The sequence below is a fragment of the Prionailurus bengalensis genome, chromosome B3, assembly GCF_016509475.1.
Source record: "Prionailurus bengalensis isolate Pbe53 chromosome B3, Fcat_Pben_1.1_paternal_pri, whole genome shotgun sequence".
Lineage (NCBI taxonomy): Eukaryota > Metazoa > Chordata > Mammalia > Carnivora > Felidae > Prionailurus > Prionailurus bengalensis.
In genome coordinates this window covers 98,263,529-98,283,704 of record NC_057355.1, presented here as the reverse complement: position 1 = coordinate 98,283,704, position 20,176 = coordinate 98,263,529, and the positions used below count along the sequence as shown (strand labels likewise).

General features: G+C 37.4%; 1 protein-coding gene across 1 annotated transcript in view; it reads right to left on the bottom strand.

Annotated features, from left to right (window-relative positions):
• Window positions 1–1,571: 1,571 nt before the first annotated feature.
• The window catches only part of KLHDC1 (kelch domain containing 1), a 60,788-nt gene continuing 42,183 nt past the window's right edge, over window positions 1,572–20,176 (bottom strand). Inside the window, exons 9-13 of the mRNA XM_043556088.1 lie at window positions 20,041–20,153; window positions 18,548–18,620; window positions 13,231–13,315; window positions 10,814–10,866; window positions 1,572–4,734 (exon numbers count right to left, since the gene is read on the bottom strand). Coding sequence (XP_043412023.1) covers window positions 4,548–4,734; window positions 10,814–10,866; window positions 13,231–13,315; window positions 18,548–18,620; window positions 20,041–20,153 — 511 coding nt within the window. The 3' untranslated portion in view covers window positions 1,572–4,547. The remainder of the gene's footprint in view (window positions 4,735–10,813; window positions 10,867–13,230; window positions 13,316–18,547; window positions 18,621–20,040; window positions 20,154–20,176) is intronic.

The window sequence follows — 20,176 nt, the reverse complement described above, 5'->3', positions numbered from 1 at the left end:
GTAAATCAAATCCAAAAAAAAAAAAAAATAAAGTATTATACACCATGACCAAGAGAGATACACCATGACCAAGTGAGACTTAGCCCCAGTATTCAAGGCTGGTTCAACACTCAAAAATCAACTAATGGAATCCACCATCAACAGGCTAAAGAAAAACCAAATGAACATATCAGTAGAAGCAGAAAAATTATTTAACACCTATTCAGGATAAAAACTCAGCAAACTAAGAAACTCCAACTCAATAAAGAACATCTACAAAAACCTACAGTTCACATCATACTTAGTGCTATGAGAAACTCAAAGCTTTCCCACTAAGATCAAGAATGAGGCAGGGATGTCCCCTCTCACAACTACTTTTCAACATCGTACTGGAAGTCATCACCAATGCAGTAAGGAAAGGAAATAAAATGTTAAGAAGGAAGAAACAAAACTTTTTTTTTTTTCTGAAATTTATTGACAAATTGGTTTCCATACAACACCCAGTGCTCATCCCAAAAGATGCCCTCCTCAATACCCATCACCCACCCTCTCCTCCCTCCCACCCCCCATCAACCCTCAGTTTGTTCTCAGTTTTTAAGTCTCTTATGCTTTGGCTCTCTCCCATTCTAACCTCTTTTTTTTTTTTCCCCCTTCCCCTCCCCCATGGGTTCCTGTTAAGTTTCTCAGGATCCACATAAGAGTGAAACCATATGGTATCTGTCTTTCTCTGTATGGCTTATTTCACTTAGCATCACACTCTCCAGTTCCATCCACGTTGCTACAAAAGGCCATATTTCATTTTTTCTCATTGCCACGTAATATTCCATTGTGTATATAAACCACAATTTCTTTATCCATTCATCAGTTGATGGACATTTAGGCTCTTTCCATAATTTGGCTATTGTTGAGAGTGCTGCTATGAACATTGGGGTACAAGTGGCCCTATGCATCAGTGCTCCTGTATCCCTTGGATAAATTCCTAGCAGTGCTATTGCTGGGTCATAGGGTAGGTCTATTTTTAATTTTCTGAGGAACCTCCACACTGCTTTCCAGAGCGGCTGCACCAATTTGCATTCCCACCAACAGTGCAAGAGGGTTCCCGGGAAGAAACAAAACTTTGATCATAGATGACATGATTGTCTATGCAGAAGATCCTAAAAAATTTCTCTGGTTCAATCCAAACAATGGAATATTATTATTCAGTGGTGCAAAGACATGAGCAATCTTTTCAAACATGAAAGCATACAGAGGACATTTAAATGCTTGTTACTACGGAAATACACCAACCTGAAAAGGCTACATACTATGGGTTTCTAACTATATAACATATGGAAAAGGCAAAACTATGGAGAAAACAAAAAGATCAGTGGTTGCAGGGGTTAGTGGGGAGGGAGAAATGAATGGGCAGAGCACAGAGGATTTTTAGGGCAGTGAAACTATTTTATATGCTACTATAAAGGTAGATACATGTTGTTATACTTCTGTCTAAACCTGTAGGATGTATACCACCAAGAGTGAATGAACCCTAATGTAAGTTTTGGACCGCAGGTGCATCTTAGCTTGGCTGATACAACAAAATACCACAGACCAGATGGTGTGAACAACAGACATTTATTTCTCACAGTTCTAGAGGCTGGGAAGTCCAAGATCAAGGTGCTGGCAGATTCGACCCTAGGTGGGAGCCCTTTTCATGGGCTTGCATCCTGACATGGCAGGAGAAGAGTGAGCTCTGATTTCTGCCCTTTATAAGGACAACAATCCCATCATGGGGTCATCACCCTCATGACCTCATCTAAACCTAATTACCTCCAAAGACTCCACCTCCAAATACTACTACATTGATTGAGGAGCAGGGTTTCAATATATGAATTTGGGGGAAACACATTCAGTCTGTAACAGGGTGATAAAGAATGATCTTGCTGTACCCAGATGCTGGACTGTATGGTAACCTCATCAAACCAGAAATTCCAGTAGAATCACATTAATACAATGAAAAAACAGGTGTGCGCATATGCATGTGTGCGCACACACATACACAAGGTGGACAGGGAGCATTATGTTTCTTAAAATTGCTTCTTTTCTTTTGAAATTTTCTGAAGTCAATTTTTTTTTGTCAGACAGTACGTACTACCCCAAAAATTCGTGAGTTTATATTATTTCTCTCTCACATACACATACAATATAAATAAGGTATTAGTGAAAGCACCACTTCATCCTGGACTGAAAGTAAAAAGTTATAAAGAATACTTTTAAGCTTTTATCCAAAGGCTAATCGTTTTTTAAGGGTATGTGTGCAAAGACACTATTTGGGAAAAAAAATGTACACTAACTTAGATGGGCTATTTACTGTATCACACTAAAGATGATTAATACTCAAAAGAATCCTTCCTGACAACTGGAAAAATATCCTGAAAGACAAAATAAAGATGGCCAGAAATCCTTTTTCCTTGAGGACGAGATTGGAAACCTATTTTGTGAACCACCTGAAAAAAAACTATCAACCCCTGTAGAATTGTTTTCCGAACAGAGAGCCCACAAGGGGAGTTCCGAGAGAAAGTTCTGAGGCTGTCAGTGTCTTTGGCTCCTCTACACCATGGAGGTCAGCAGCACAAGAGTTGATAGGAAACCATCAGCTAGTGAGAAGTGAAGGATTAATAATGCTTGGCTTTGAGGTTTTGAAACGAGCTTTGCAGGCTCCCAGAATTTCTACAGCTCCTAACAGAAGAGAAGTAAAACCTGGTTGAAGTCAACTTGTGGAACCTGCAGGTAAGGATCAGAATTTCCTGCCACTCCTACTATTGAAGCAGCACAGTATATTTAGTCAAAAAAGAGCAGCACAGGTTTTGTGTGCTACAGGCAACAGATTTCTCTTGAAGCCTAAACACCAGTGTGTTTCGAGGGGGCGAATCCAACTTTTAACATTCCAAGTAAACCATTTAAAACCAGAAGTGTTTTTCTAAGAGGCTAGAGAGGTGTCTGCCTAATCTAGAATTTAAATTCCCATAATCTACACTTTAAAAGATGTTCATTCAATTCAATGTCATGTATCCCTATCCAATAGGTTTTCATATTTTTCCCCTTAAAAAATGCTGATAACAGAAGTTCATGGTAATAATTACTTCTAGGATGTATATTGCCTGTGAGATCCTTTTTCTAAATCTGTTTTCAGCCTAAAAATAGTAAAAAAAGAAAAAGAAAAGAAAAAGAAAACTTATACTGAAATCTTGTTTGCACAATCGACTCTAATGACTGGTTTACACTAACAAAACTAGGAAAATAGTATATATATAGAGTTTGTATAATAAAATGTAAGCACAAAGTATTTCAATACATAAATAGAAGCCTTTACACATCCAAAATATGGTACATATATATAAAATATATCTAAAATTTAATGAGATACTACAAACTACTATAATTATCATTATAAATTACATATATATTTCAATATAGAAATATATTCTCTCTAGTATTTTAAATTTTAGAGATAACTTGAATGGTGGTGTTAGGGAGAATAATTTTATATACTGAGCTTCTTAATAATTCATTGTTATTAGTAATTCAATGAAAGCGTATAACTGTGATGAGTAACTTCTTAATTATGGCAAAAGTACTGGCTAAAGGAATATAAATATAGGATGCTATTTCTGTATAGGCAGGTAATACTGAAAATAAATAGGAAGACAACATATTTCCCCATGGGCCAAATAGCAGGGTTTCTATAAAGGCAAATTACTAAGTTACCATCCCATTTCATTACTTGCAGAAACTACTTTAGAAGCATTCTTCCAGGGCAAAAATATATTTTGATGGGTCTCAAAAGCTAATATATCTACTGTTTCCCCATATTTCAAAGTCTGTATGATAAGTTAATCTCCACTTTAGCCACTTTAAAACATGGTCTTTATAAAGTTGGATTAGCTAGTAACTTAGGGGTAATGAAAGACAACTGAAGGCATTTATTCTGCTATTCAAATAAAGGTGGGGACAAGTTACAATGAAGCTCAATAAGACTTTACTAGGTAAGGGCTAAAGGGTAGGAGTTCACTATTTAATCCATATCGGCGCTTGCCTATTTTATCATTTTGCCCAGCTGCATCAGTTATTGAAGGAGAAGTTTTTAAATTACTGGGTTACTTAATGAGAAACTTTAGATAATGTTTAAGTGGCTTGAGAAAATCCATTCTTTCTGAAAGTTGATGTATAGTATTTTTATCTATTATTATGTTGGGGGATTTCTTAAGTCCTTGGGCTAATTTCTCATTCTCCTCAAACTCATATAAACTTTTCAGTAAAGAGTGCACAGTGAGTTAAAATCTCTTACAATTGTACGTACTTTCAGAAAGTATATTTCTTCCTGCAGCTAATTAGGAAATTAGTTTACAAATATAAAATATAATCTTCCATTAACATCTTATTCCCATATATTCCATGGCCTATAATCACCAGGACATAGCATTTTTGTTTCAAATTTTATCTTCTAAATCCTCCAATTTGGGGGGGGGGGTGTAAATATACAGTCTGATTAAAATGTGTACACATATTAAATATAGAGAGTATATGACAACTTAATTGCTACTGATCCACTGATACTTATTTTCAGTTTCTTCTTTTTGGATTCTTTGTTCTTCTCGGTGATTAGCTGCAGTCCAGAATGTTATTTTTTTGAGCACTTGTTGCAGAAGTTTAGGAGGTAATAAAGATATCTGACTTTCTAAAACTATAGCATTTTTACCAATGCAGTCTAGGCATGACCTGTAAATAAAATATTACAGAATTATTAGTTTTTGAATCTGAACTTATAAAATATTTATAGGTAAGTATTCTTTAAAAATTATTATAAAATTGTTACATGATAACATATTTCCTCTGTATTGTTTGGAACATGATAGGATACATGTTCTTTCCAGAGCACCACAATAATTGTATATTTTTATAGCCTCAAGGCCAATCTGACCAAAAGACCATGGAAACAGAAATTTCAACTTACTATGCACCATGCATAATGTTATTTAAACAGAAAAGATTCAGATTTAATTTCAAAGCATGTTAGTCTGTAGCAGATCATTTTTCATTTATCCTCCTAGTCCAATAACCACTTACTCTTCTCTGAGAACTGTCTTTTTCTTCCATTGCCCCAAGATGAAGCATCTAACATCCATTTTGACGCCAAGTGACCTGGTCCCCCCACCCCCACCCCCACCCCCACTGTAACTCACTTCACTGGCACATGTGACTTAGTGACTGACACTGACCCCGAGAAAGCAGGTCTGAAGAGAGGAATGGAACAGCAATGCAGAAAGAGCCAATGAGAGCCCACCTGAGGTTCTCCTGTCCTGGGAGTCTGGGTGGTCATTTTTCCCCTCTGATTCCACTACCTCGTAGAATCCTTCCTATTTGGAAGGATTCCAACTCCCTTTTTATCTTAAGCTACTTTGAAGAAGGTGTTGCATTTTAAAACCGAAAGAAACTTGATGAGCTATCAAAAAAGCATCTATTTCAACTGATAAGCTTTAAATCAAACAGGGAAGCAAATCTTTTTTAAAAGTTTTAAAAATAAATTCACTTGATTCTGCTGTACTTAACCTCAGTTGTCATTTTTACAAGGATTTAGATATTTATATCTTCCATACTTTCAGGAAGACTTTTCTCTCTGTGAAAACTCTAAGCAAGGAGAGTGAAAATGCTGTACACAGACATGGGAGATGTGCAGGTGAATGACACAAATCTTACACTTGATGTAAGTTTAACTCTGCGGCTATGTTAACACAATAGCTCCTGTGTCCCTTCCACCAGGGAGAAGGGACAAGTCAGATGAGGAGATGGACTCTGTCATTGCTATTCATTCACTGATTCAACAAATATTTATTTGTGTGCACTATTTAGGAGCTTATTTAGGAGCAGGAAATCCAATACTGAGAAAAACCCTATTTTGGCTTTCAGGCAGATTACAGTTTAGTGAGGATAAACAATGTTGAGACTGGGATAACATGAAATGGCCTTGACAGGTACAGGGTTCTAGGGGAACGAGACAGGGAGAATAGCGAAGACAACCACAGCAAGCCAGGGAAACCTTCCAGATGGGATGTCCAAGCCGAGACCTTGAGAGTCTCAACAAATTATTCATGATAGAGGACACACACCTGCAAAGCCCTAGAAATGAGATATAAGATTTATTCCAGAAACTGGAACTGAGTGGTTCAAATATAGCTAGAGAATGGCGAGAGCGGGACATGGCGGGAAATGAGGTAGAGAGACAGGTGGAGGCCCTGAACACCACAGTAAGGAATGTGCGGTTTGCCTAAGGCAGTGGGAGCCACTGCGTGATCATCACAGTATAAAATGTGCACGTGCCTTGATCCACCAACAGCCCTTCTAGGAGTTTCTCCTGAGGAGACATGCAAGTTTTCCAAAAGCATATACAGGAATATGACAACACAAAATTTCTAATAATAGCCCCCAATTGAGATATCCTAAATAAATATCAATACACTAGTAAAGAAATTGGACTTCTATGAAACAGAACACTGGACAGCCATTATGAACACAAATATAGGTCTATAAATCACTGAATGATTATATGTTTACATGACAGATACCCACAGTACGAGTCTCAAAAGCAGATTATAAACAGGATGCATACTTTGACCCTTTAGACACACATGCACACGTGAGCATACACATGCATATGTATACTGCTCTCAAGGTTCCAGTGGCCTCTTAGCATGGTTAAAACCACAACAGTTTTCATTTTAAAGTGTGGAAGGATAAACAGCAAACTCTTGACAAAGATCATTGTGGACGATGGCTCAAAGGTGATTTTTTTTTTTTTTACCATATACCTTTCATACTGTGTGAGTTTTCTTGGTAAATACATCTTATTTTTTTATCAGAATAAGCACCAGTGGTATTTCATCTTAAACCTATATAGGTATCCAAATGTACGGTGAGCATGATCCCACAAATACATTAGATCAGACAAGTATCTTGAGATGAGGAGCCTCTGCGGCAAATTCCTATTTGTTTCCACTGCCTCAACGCAGTAGGTGCCAAACGCCTTCTGACTTAAATTTAAAATTTAAATAGAATTTAAAATAATTTAAAATAAAAGGAATCCTTTATTATTAAATAATTTAAAATAAAAAGATTGCTCTGGCTACACTGTGGGCCACTGGTTGTGGTGAATACACCCCAACGCAAGAATACCACTAAATTCCTGCTATAGTCAACGGGTTTTTTGGTTTTTGTTTTTAATTCAAGTTCTGATGCATCAAAATGAGCCCAGCATGAAAAGGGTGTGAAAGGGTGTGTACACATTCGCAGAAGCACTGTGCTAGGGGCAAAGGGTGACACCAAGAAGCCTGACTGATAGTCACACTCAGTCCCAGCCCCAAACACAAGCCCATCCAGTCTGTGCTGTGCCTTTCTCTCATTTCTATGCTGGTCCACCTTCCCCATCATTGTTTATCTTCTCTTCCAAACTCTGTGCTTTTTAGAACACCAGCTGTGTCCGCAAACACCTCCGCTTCCTCTGACTTCCTGCCCTTGCTTTAACTGAAATCTAAGAAAAGTGCATAGCCTGCAGCCTTCTTGAGAAAAGAGTGCCGCTTCTCGCTTCTCCCGTGTCTCCGTTAACACAGTCCAGGAGCTACTCAAGTATTTGTTGTCGCTCCAGGCTGCTGTCATTTCACCTGCAGGTGGTGCACCCTCCCCCTGCCCCTGTTGTTGAAAACTTTGTGTGGAAAACTCTTTTGAGTCTTTATAACCTCACTCAGGACAGTTCTGCCTCTAAAACCGTCCACTTCCAGATTCTCCTCTAGGAGGGACCAGAAGCCTTACATCCTTTTCCTATGCGCACTCCCTTCGCTCTTCCCAGTTCTCCAGACAGTAAGTCCCCTCTGTTCTCAGCTTCCTTTCCTTCCCAGCCCGGCCCATCTGCACTTCATTCTCTTGCCAGAAACTTTCATCCCCGTCTCTGCTGTCCCTCTGTTACATCACCCTGGCTAAACTCCAACCATGGGAGAATTCAGTCAGCCAGCTCCTTTCTGCAGCAGCCACCTGCTCAGTGGGGCTGGAGAAAACCAGCTTCTGCAGACAGGGCCCATCCCTTCAATTCTCCGAGGTCTCAGCTGAGCCCCGAGTGTTCTGCAGTGCTGTGTTATACAGCCCCAGTCGGTATCTTCTCAAAGCCACTGCAGCAGTGATTTCAAATCTTCTCCACTCCTAAGTCCATGTCCTCACCTCTCCTCTTTCTTACCTTGCTACCAACTACGCTTTCTCAGTGCTTTGCCCCCCCAGCCAACAAATTCATCTGCCTCTACATCCCTACTTTCTTCATTATTTAAAAAGTATTTTTGCTCTACTCAACGACTAATTCAATTACCTGTTCACTAAAACCCACCTCCTCGAGACCCCGCTGCACCAATTTTTCCTTCATTTTCTTGTGTTTTTTTTTTCTAAGTTTAGTTTTATTTATTTTGAGAGAGATAGACAGCAAGCTAGGGAGGAGCAGAGAGGGGGGAGTAGGAATCCCAAGCAGGCTCAGTGCTGTGAGCGCAAATCTCAGTACGGGGCTTGAACTCACCAACTCTGAGATCATGACCTGAGCCAAAGTCAAGAGTCAGAGGTTAAACCTACTGAGCCACCCAGGTGCCCCATTTTCTTGTGTTTCCAACAGCTGGTTCTTCTCCTCAGCGTATAAATAAATATAGTTTCAACAGTGAGAGGGTTGGGGTAGCAAGGTCCCATGCAGTAGAAAGTCCACATATAACTTTTGACTCTCCCCAAATTTAATTGCTAATAGCCTACTGTTGATAGGAAACCTTACAGATGACATAGTCAATTAACATCTATTTTTGTATGTATAACATCTAATTTGTAATATTAACATCTCATTCCTCTGCTCCAAATTAGTCAATGCTTCTTGATCTACTAGATAATGTAAACTTATCTTCATGAAACACAAGGCTCTGGGTGATATATGGTTGCTGATTTCTTGTCCAACTCCCTACCTCATATGTTTGTCTCAGGAATATTCAGGAATTCAGTTTCCAGAACATACTGCACTCGCATATCTTGTACTAACCCCCATGCACTGCTTGTTCATAGCAAATTGTCTCGAACCCTCCCTCTTACACAAAGACTCCCCTAACCTTCACCATCTTAACCACGTGGACAGAGGGCCTTCTCTTCCACGAGTCTCATTAACTTCGTATATGTTACTCTTAAAGCAACATTATTTTTCTTTTATAGTTGTTGAAACCCTGCCTTCTGTATTATTAGCAATTCAAGGGAAAGATCATGACTTTTCATTTTATAGCACAGTGCCTGCCCATGGTAGGCACTCCAATACTGTATTTTTTGATCCTTGTATATAAGGAACTTGCAATCTACTTTGGGAAAGTAGTTCTGTTCACAGTAAAAGGTAAGTAACAATACAAGGCAGTATAATCATTACATCAGCAACTTCCAAACTCTGCCTGCACATTAGAATTATCCTGGGGTCTTTCAACAATTCCTAAGTTCAGGCCACACCCCAGATCAATTAAATCATAACATGTGGGCATGGAACACAGGCATCAATACTTTTTGAGGTTCCCTATGAGATTCTAATGTGCAGTAACAGAAGGAACCACTGAAATAAGAGAAGGAGCAGTTATGAAAGATATTAGGATGGTCCAGTTTGAGCTGGTCCAATGGTTTTGAAGTGGTCCGAGTTGTAGAACGTCTGGAAGTTACAGCCTACTCCTTGACATACAACACATATGTCTCTCTCATGTGCCTTCACCCGTGTTATTCCTCCTGCATAAAATACCGCACTTGTTCACTGGGCCACTTCTACTTCGCTCAGAACCTTCCTCCTGACTCTCAGACAGAGACGGGGGCTTCTTCCCCAATCTTCCAACTATCCCTCGTATATACTCCTTTTAAAGCAAGAATAGGGGCGCCTGGGTGGCTCAGTCGGTTAAGCATCCGACTTCAGCTCAGGTCATGATCTCACAGTCTGTGAGTTCAAGCCCCGCGTCAGGCTCTGTGCTGACAGCTCAGAGCCTGGAGCCTGCTTTGGATTCTGTGTCTGCCCCAACCCTGCTCATGTTCTGTCTCTCTCTGTCTCAAAAATAAATACAAACATTAAAAAAAAATTTAAAGCAAGAATATTCGAGGGGTGCCTGGGTGGCTCAGTCAGTTAAGGATTCAACCCTTGATTTTGGCTCAGGTCATGATACCACAGTTCACGGGTTCAAACCTCGAGTCAGGCTCTGCTCTGAGTGTGGATTCTCTCTCTCTCTCCCTCTCTCTCTGCCCCTCCCACAGCTCACATACTCTCTTTCTCTCTCAAAATAAATTTAAATAAATAAATAAATAAATAAATAAATAAATAAATAAGCAAGCAAGCGTGTGTGAATTAAGACACCACGTCACACCATCAACTTAATAACAGATTTGGTGTTAAAAAAGAAATTCTACTTAAGTAAATACATATATATGTATGTGTGTCTATTATTGGACACACTGATTTCCTAAGAGTTAAAATATGAAAAACTTCAGACTTAAATCAAGGAAATACAGTGTGTTTAATACTTCTATATAAACTAAATGCAATTTTATGCACAAAATAAAAATGATTATACTGCATATTTTAATTTTTAAAAATCACATTGGTGTATGGTTCACTATTACAAATTTGACTATACTTTTCGGAAGATGTAAATATTTTATTAAGTTCAAATCCTAATCTACCTGAAAAATTATAATGCTTCCCAAAAAGGAAGACGAAAGAAATTATCCTATATTAATAGCGTTATAAATATGTATATATAATTAAAATACTTACCTGAGTAGTGAATAGGGCTGTGTTTGAAAAATCAGTAAATCATTACAGTGGCCCTAATCAACATAAAAAAAAAGAATTATAAAGGTGTTCAAAATAATAAAATTGCATTAATAATTAAATATTTTCTTTTTGTAAATGTAACAGAGATTACGTAAAGCAGAAAAAAAATCTCCCTCTAGCTATTTACTCACTCACACACACACACACACACACACCATACATATACATATAAACACCTGCTATCCACACAAACTTTGGGTACATTGCTACCTTTTTTCAGCGACCAAATTTCTACCTAACCACAACCTATACAACTGCAAATTTAAAACTCAGAAACATGTTTTTCTCTTAGAACAGTGAGTTCAAAATGAGAAAAGTAGTGGTTTTCAAGTTTTGTTTTTTAAGCAGAACTTTTCTCTTCCAAATGACTCTTATTTTAAGATCTCTTTCTCTTGTCTCTCTTTCGCAAAGGGTCCCATCTGGAAATCTCAGATCCAGAAGATTTTTTGAATAATGATTCTTTCATCTGAAAGTAATGTGGAAGAGTCGGCAGAAAACGTCCCTAATCCTTTCAAATAAGTCTTTAGAATTCCATAATTTATGATGATTTTAATGAGAATTCCTGTTTTAATGATAAACTCTGTATCCTACCGATTTCTAGTGCCAAGAAAAAGAAGACAAACCACAAAGTTTATTTTTTAATTAAATGCCAAGTCGTGGTTTTGATCTTTTGTTGAAGCACTGAATTCTTAGCCAAAAAGTTCTAAAACTTCCAATATACGTAACGTTCAAACTGGAGGCCCCAAAACTGCAAACTCAGCCAACCCCCCTGGAGAGAAACCAGCTCATTTCAGGGTTTGCCACTGGGCAGGTGCAGCTCCAGAGAGAACTAGTCTGAAGAGATATCCACCAGAGAGCTGGCACCAACTTGGCTGATTCTGGCCGGAGCACACTCTCCCTGATGGCTCCAAGTCCCTCGATTCCCAAATGTCCTATATAAACCAGAGCAACCAATGCCCAACTCCTGTCCCAACACAGCACAGTATGAGCATGGCCACCTCGCCCTGAACTTCCTGAGGTGCTAGGAGTGAAAGAACAACACTCTCCAAATGCTATTCATTTATTTCTTTGGCCTTAGTTTTATCAGATTTTAAAATGACAATGCTTTAATCTTAAAATTAAAATAGTGAAGCAGTGGCAAAAGACACATAAAGTAGAGAGAAAATACACTTAAAAATTTCAAACTAGTTTCCTCTTGACGGGAGAAGCTAGCATTGATGTATGTTCTAGTTACCGAGGGAGGTAGTAAATTTCATGGGTACTTATTACTCTACTTAGTTTACATATACATTATATCCATTCTTATAAAATATCAACTATACCTTACAAATCTTTTAATTCGATAAAATTATAAACATCCATACTATGGTGAGACTCAAAGAGAAAGGGAAGAGTCATCCTTTAAAAGGTCTTCTTAATAATTTGACCAATGAGGGGGCGCCTGGGTGGCGCAGTCGGTTAAGCGTCCGACTTCAGCCAGGTCACGATCTCACGGTCCGTGAGTTCGAGCCCCGCGTCAGGCTCTGGGCTGATGGCTCAGACCCTGGAGCCTGTTTCAGATTCTGTGTCTCCCTCTCTTTCTGCCCCTCCCCTGTTCATGCTCTGTCTCTCTCTGTCCCAAAAATAAATAAACGTTGAAAAAAAAAATTAAAAAAAAAATAATTTGACCAATGAGATTCTCTCTCTCCTTCAGAAATAAATTAACATTAAAAAAATTTTTTTAAAAACAAAGGGGTGCATGGGTGGCTCAGTCTGTTAAGCGTCCAACTTCAGCCCAGGTCACAATCTCACAGTTCATGGGTTCGAGCCCTGCATCAGGCTCTGTGCTGACAGCTCAGAGCCTGGACCCTGCTTCAGATTCTGTGTCTCCCTCTCTCTCTCTCTCTCTCTCTTTCTCTGACCCTCCCCCATCCACACACTATCTCTCCCTCCTTCAAAAATAAATTAACATTAAAAAAAATTTTTTAATTAAAAAAATAAGTGTCGGGCTCTGTGCTGACAGCTCAGAGCCTGGAGCCTGCTTCAGATTCTGTGTCTTTCTCTCTGCCTCTCCCCTGCTTGTACTCTGTCTTCCTCTCTCTCTCTAAAATAAATGAACATTAAAAAATTTTTTAAAATAAAAAAATAAAAATAACTTGGCTAATGAGGTTAATAGGCCTATTTTGATTTGTAGACTCAAAATATCCTCAAATGCTTCACAAAAGCCACTCATTCTGAAGATTAGTCACACCACAGAATAACATTTCATGTTCTTCCATATTTTGCAATGTGGGAACATCAACAATCTTGTTAAATAGCCATTTACTTTAAATAACAAAACTACTCAGAGGAAATATTTAGATAGGAAATTTTCTTACTGTATCCAAGGAAAGTAAATCATCTTTGCTCCCACCAAATACCATTATTTCATTTTCTTTCCCCAAACAGGCTGTATGCCATAACCTATAGTTGAAAATTATAAAGAGAGTAAAATACTATGAAGAAAGAAACCATATGTTACATATAAATCAATTTTAAATTGCACACTTTCACATTTAATCTATTTCAAAATGGGCATGACTGAACTTGAACTTTGGCATATCCTAAAAGAGGTTAGATTTTGAAGATTCCTCGAGAATCACTAAAAGATTAGATCCTCATCAAATCATGTCAATTAAGATGACCCCCCCCACCCAATAATTATTTTCTGTTATACCCCCCCAACCTTTTCCTAGCCTCTTTATCTCATAGATATTCTCACTGAAATAAATTAGTTAGAAAGGAACTGATCATCCTGTTGCTAAATGGACACTTTCCCCAATTTTCTTAGGACTCTCCACCATGTTACTGTTTTCATCATTTTTTACTTTTCTTTCCTGTTCTCTGTTCCCATCATCTGACAAACCCAACTTGGCATTCCCTTCACATTTAGACTGTCATACTACTTATCACTCTGAGTACAAAATACCATAACATGTTCTTCGTTTTTCTGTCTCTAATCTCTCTCAGCTACATTTAGCTGATTAATAACATTTTTCAAATGTTTTTAACCATGAACATGTCCTGATCAGGAAGCATCTGTGCCATTTTTCTTAGCCTAATATTCATAACCAATAGCTATTTTTTTCCCACAAGTTTTAATTATTGGCCCCTCCCCCCCTGCAGTGAACCCTCTACTTCATCCAAGTTCATTTATTTTCATCCCCTAAGAGAAAAGTTTATCTATCTCTAGGCTTTTGCTCACCCCATTTCTTATGCTTAGGATGATAAATCATTCTTGCAGTGCCTTAAACACAGGCTCAATATCCCCAGGAAGTGTTCCAAATACCCAAACTAACTGGCTGTTACCTTCTCTGGTCAGCACCTTTCAACATTTATGTACACATTTTATAATCTTCTGACTTATATTTGAAGATAAACTGCCCTATACACTCCTTTAATTCTTTGATGTGTGGGTCTTCTAAAGGTCCACACATGAGGTCCTTAGGTCAAATCTTGGCAGTGGTGTGCTGGAAGTGGCTTAGCAGCTAGTTGAAACCAACTGTGCCTATCCCTCTTCCAATCCATGTTCAGTGCCATCATGCTGGTAGCTTGAAACTGGCCATGATGGAAACCAGAAAATGCTACAAAGCTGGGCTTTTTGGTTTTACTTTTCCTGGAGAGCGGCTGTTAACCCTTTACCAGCACACCGCTGGAACCTGGGTAATCTAATTTTATGCTTCTCTTCAAAAATGCCTAAACACTGTGTTCTGCACACAGAAGGTGCTCCAAAACTCTTGATTAACAAAAGCAAATACAAAAACCAGCATTACATATTCAATTATTAAATAAACAAGTTATTTCATAAGAGTAGAGCATCTAATGTTCTTTTTGAAATGGTCTGATAGCTCATAGTCATCTCCAATTTCACAGTATTTACAAAGAATAATATTAAGTTTTGTAAAATTCAAGATTTCTGGGAGCTCTAACTCTCAGGAAAAAAAGTACACATAAATTTCTCAATTTTAGAAGCTAAATCAAGAAATTTACAAAGTCATCACTTTGAATCTTAAGAGAATTTTGATGACTTTTCTTAATAGACCAAATTGCTGCAGCAAAAGACATCCCAAACAATTACATATTACCCCTTATTACCACATAACTTATTTTTAGTACATTAATCCCTTTCACTTAACTTTAGCAAGTGCAAACAGTAGGGTTATGCACGATTTGTTAAATCAAATACTTTCCTCACACAATCACTCACACATTCAAGGACAGTTGCACTCAGGACCCAGGATAGAACTGAGCCATAAGAGATTTTATTTAGGAAACACTCTGCCCAATTCTCCAACTTATATGTTAGAACATAAATTGACATAAATCTTCATCAACACCCAGATTATGTTGTGGGGTCGGGGATGGGGACTGGATAAAGGAAATGGAATATAAGGAATGCTTAATTTCCAGGAGAGAAGGCCATGTGTAACCTCGGCAACAGTCATGGGACCCAACAGTAAGTACCTAAGACTCTATAAGCCAATACTTTGTTGGACTTCTTTCACAGACACATTTAAAAAGGGGTCCTTGTTGACAGCCACTGACACAGGCAACTAGATATGGCTTTGTACTTGGCCTTTCACCCAAGCATTGCTCTAACCACAGTGAGACCTGGAGGAGAGGGTGGTACACTGTGGAACAGTGGTTCTCAACCAAGGGTGATTTTTGCCCCCACGGGACATTTGATAATATCTGCAATGTTTTTGACTGTCACAACTCCAGGTGGGTGGGTGGGTGGGGGAATACTATTGGCATCTAGTGGGTAAAGGCCAAAGATGCTGTAGACATCTTACACTGCAAAGGACTAATGACAAAGAATAACTTGGTCCAAAATGTCAATGGTGCCGAGGTTGAGAAATCCTGCATAGAACTACAAGAGGAGAATTGGGCCATTCACATTTTAAAGTATAACTTGGAACAGTTTGCACAAAACGTATTCAGATGTTAAGTAAACTCTCACTCATAAAAATTAGTATACATTAGAACATATATATGTTCTCCTTACACTAAACTGTATCCTCCTCACCTCATACCTGAAGATAGATCTGCCTCTGTCTTATCTGCCTTAGGGAAACTCTGGCCTGGACTTCATCATCGAAGAACACTGGAAAGCCTTTCCTGCCTTGATTTTGGTGACATCTAGCTTGCAACCTGATGTTTTGTCTACAGACTGATAGTTTATGTCCTCTCACAGCTGTTCTAAACTTATCACCTAAACATTCTAATAAAGCATATTATTTACATGACACATCAGCTGAATTCAAAGAAATGTCTTTACATAGCTCAGTTCTAACTAATATATTATTGATAATAGTTGTGTTGCTCTAATTACTTATTAAGGATAGAATTATAAAATAGGAGCAATTTAAAAATTAAACATATTCTTAATACCACTTTGGCCCAATATTAATGCAATCAAACAACTGTAAGAGAACTAAGAACGTCTCTAGTCCAGCTTCCTCATTTCATGGGATGAAGAAATTAATGCTCAGTTTCTTTAAGTAACTTTCCCAAAGCAAAAAAGCTAGGTAGTAGCTGAGCAAGGACTAGAACTCTGGGCTCCCATATCTTAATATAAAACTCTTTAAGTTAAAAAATACATTTCAAAAGATCCAAATTGCTAAAATAATACATTACAATGAATTTCTACACATGAAAATATAAGAATCACTTATGTAATTATGATAAACTCTAAATTTTTTGTGCATATTAATATAGATGTACACACTGAAATATATACAATTTTTTTCAAGCTTTTTTCTCAAGTAAGTTACTTCATTGTCACTTATTAAACTTCTGAAATGCATGTCATTAAGTTGACTTCACACTAGTATACATAATCTGTAGCAAAAAAATCCTTAAATACATGGCATGAAAACAGTAAAATCTATTACTAACTATAATGATTATAAATGTTCTGACTCTCAATTTCCTATGAATATATCTTTATTATACTACTCACTCAAATTAGGGAAAAAAAAGAATTACAATATTAATGTTGTTTTCTCTGTACAGTTTACCCTTGAACAACACGAGGTTTGGGGCACTGATACCCCACAGAGCTGAAAATCTGCATGTAACTTTTGGATCCTGAAGACTTAACCACTAATAGCCTACTGTTGACCAGAAGCCTTACAAATAACATAGTTAATTAATACATATTTTGTATGTTATATGGTTTATACACTGTATTTTCACAATAAGTAAGCTAAAGAAAATGTTACTTAACAAAACAAAACAAATGAATAAACAAACTAATAAAAACCAAAATCAGACCTATGAATACAGAGAACCAACCCAAAATGGGTGACGGGATGGGGTGCCTGGATGGCTCAGTTGGTTAAGCCTCTGGTTTTTGATTTCAGCTCAGGTCGGGATCTCATGGGTTTGTGGGATCAAGCCCTGCATCAGGCTCTGCGCTGACAGCATGGAGCCTGCTTAGGATTCTCTCTTCCTCTCTCTCTGCCCCTCCCCCACTCTCTCTCTCTCTCTCTCAAAATAAATAAATAAATATTTTTCAAAAATGGGTGAAGGGAAGTGGGAGATATAGGTTCCAGTAATAGATGAATAACTCATGGGAATAAGAGGTACAGCATAGGGAATATAGTCAACGGCACTGTAGTAGCATTGTATGGTGACAGACGGTAGCTATTCTTGTGGTGAGCGTAACACAATGTATACACTTGCCAAATCACTATGTTGTACACTGAAACTAATGTAACATCGTGTGTCGACTACACTCAAATTACAAAAAAGAAAATGTAATTAAGAAAATCATATGGGATGGGGCACCTGGGTGGCTCAGTCAGCTTAGCATCTGACTCTTGATTTCAGCTCAGGTCATGATCTCACAGTCGTGTGACTGAGCCCAGTGTCAGGCTCCCTGCTGAGCATGGAGCCTGATTGAGATTCTCTCTCTCAAGTTCTATCCCTCCCCACGCACCTCTCCCACTCCCTCTCCCTCTCTCTCTCTCTTAGAAAAAAAAAAAAGAGAGAAAATCATATGGGAAAAAAAGAAAATCATATGGAAAATATATTTGTAGTATTTTATTTATTTTAAAAATCCATATAATAAGTGGACCCATGCAGTTCAAACTTGTGTTGTTCAAGGATCAACTGTAGTCTAATAATAATATGCTGTTTCTACAATTTTTTTCTCTATAATATGTCACAAATAACTAACATGTTTCTTTTTCAAAAATTCATATAAGTGAATATATCAGTTAATAAAAATATATATCTGCCATCTATTTTATTAACATGAAAGTTATTTTCTCATTAAATTGCAATAAACCTCTTCCAAAACCAAATAACTACTAAAGCCAAATCCATTCTTGTCTACTTATTAAAAATATTAACATTATATGATACTTCCAATTTCTTAGGCTTTTCGTATTTATGAGGCAAGATTATACAGTTACCTAAAAGAGTAACGTTTTCAAATATGCAAATATGGATGAAAACAGAATAGACCATTTTTAACAATCAGATATAATTTGAAATGATTATTAAATTATTTGGGTAACATCAAGCTTATTTGAAAGATATCTTTCTTGATGATTTACAATTTTAAAGGCAAACACTATAAAATCAGTGCTGTATTTAATACTTGATTAATTCTTAACTATTTTACTATTCTTTAAGTTCTATATTTACCTGGGTCTTGTTTTAGGTAAGTGTGTAAGTTGTTTCCAACAATTTGTTATGACATTATAAATCCAACCATCACCTGCAATATTATGACAGTTAAGAAATTAGGATTAGGTCTTTGTACATTTCCCCCAAAATTTATCATGCTATATTTATGCAACTATCTTTTGTGTGTATGCATATTTTCTCACAAAAATTTTCAAAGATATAGAGAGGTAGAGTGAACATGATAATGACCCCTCACATATCTCAGGTTCAACAACTATCAAGATTTTGCTACATGTTCTCCATTTCTCTCTTTTTTGTTACTCTTGTGGCTCAGTTATTCTAAACCAAATCCTAGATCTCCTGTCATTTTCCCCATATATACTTCACTAAACATGGCTTTTAAAAGGAGACATATTTTTCCAGAATGATAATGGCATTATCACATACATAATCACAATGACATTATCATAGTCAACAAGATTAAAATAACTTCTAAGTATCATGTAATACCAGTATGTTACACTAAATCTATACAGGAGGAAACTGACTGGACTAAGAGGACATAGAATTTCCCACAGGTCAATGACCAAAATCAGCAAATAGGAATTAGAAACAGTAGAGCTCAAAAAGATGTTCTATTAAACAACCCCTAATGAAAAAATAGATGTTAGTTATTAGATTCCAAATCTCTTTTAATTACGAACCTTCAGATTGGAGAAGCATAATAATCTGCAATAACTAACATCCCCTGCTAGAAATCCCTGTTTCTCTAACCAGCCTCTGGAGTTTGTCTGTTGTCCAGCAGACTGCTGGATGCAAAGCTGATGCTTGATGCATTTTTGTTGAAAAATAAATACGTGTTTCCAGATTCCACATGGAATTATATAAATGAGTTTAATGGTATATAAGGTTTCTTATGAAAACACTCCTAGCCATGGAAAACTTCTGGGTTAAGAAAACATGAAACATCAACTATGTCAAACTAGGAAGTGGATACTTAGTCATTTGTCTTTCCTGATGCCACAGTTTTACTGCCAAAAAAAAAAAAAAAAACCTGCATTACAAAACCATAGCTATTGGGATCAGCAGTGACAGGAGTTTAAAAATTCTGGCTAAGCACTTTCTTTACAGTTCTGGAACAGAAAGAGAAGCAACTGCCTTCCCACCTTATATTTTCAGAGCCTTCTGGGGAAGACTGTTCTAATCCCCATTCCAGCCTACACTGTACTGGGATCAAAAATCAGGAAGGCACAGAATCACAGAATATTATAGTTGAAAGGGGCTTTAATTCATCTAGGTTCAACTACCCTTTCTTTTCTATGTATCTAGGAAACAGGAGAACATGGAGAGCCAAAGATACTAAAGCAAAGGGTTTTCTAATTCTTAATGCAATCATACAGTTGGGAATAAAGGTAAACCAGAAAATCTGAAAAAGAGACACCTTAAATATCAAATACAATTAAGAAAAAAGAATGAGATAATAATTGTAGGCTACACTTTAGTTGACTTACTTAATGGAATATTGTCTGCACTTAGTCCACCAAATAGAAAAAGTTTATCATCAGCTATTGGTGTTAAAGTATGCCATGACCGATGTTTGGGGGTTTCTCCATTAACAGGAATCCTGTGGCAAGGGAAAAAAAATAG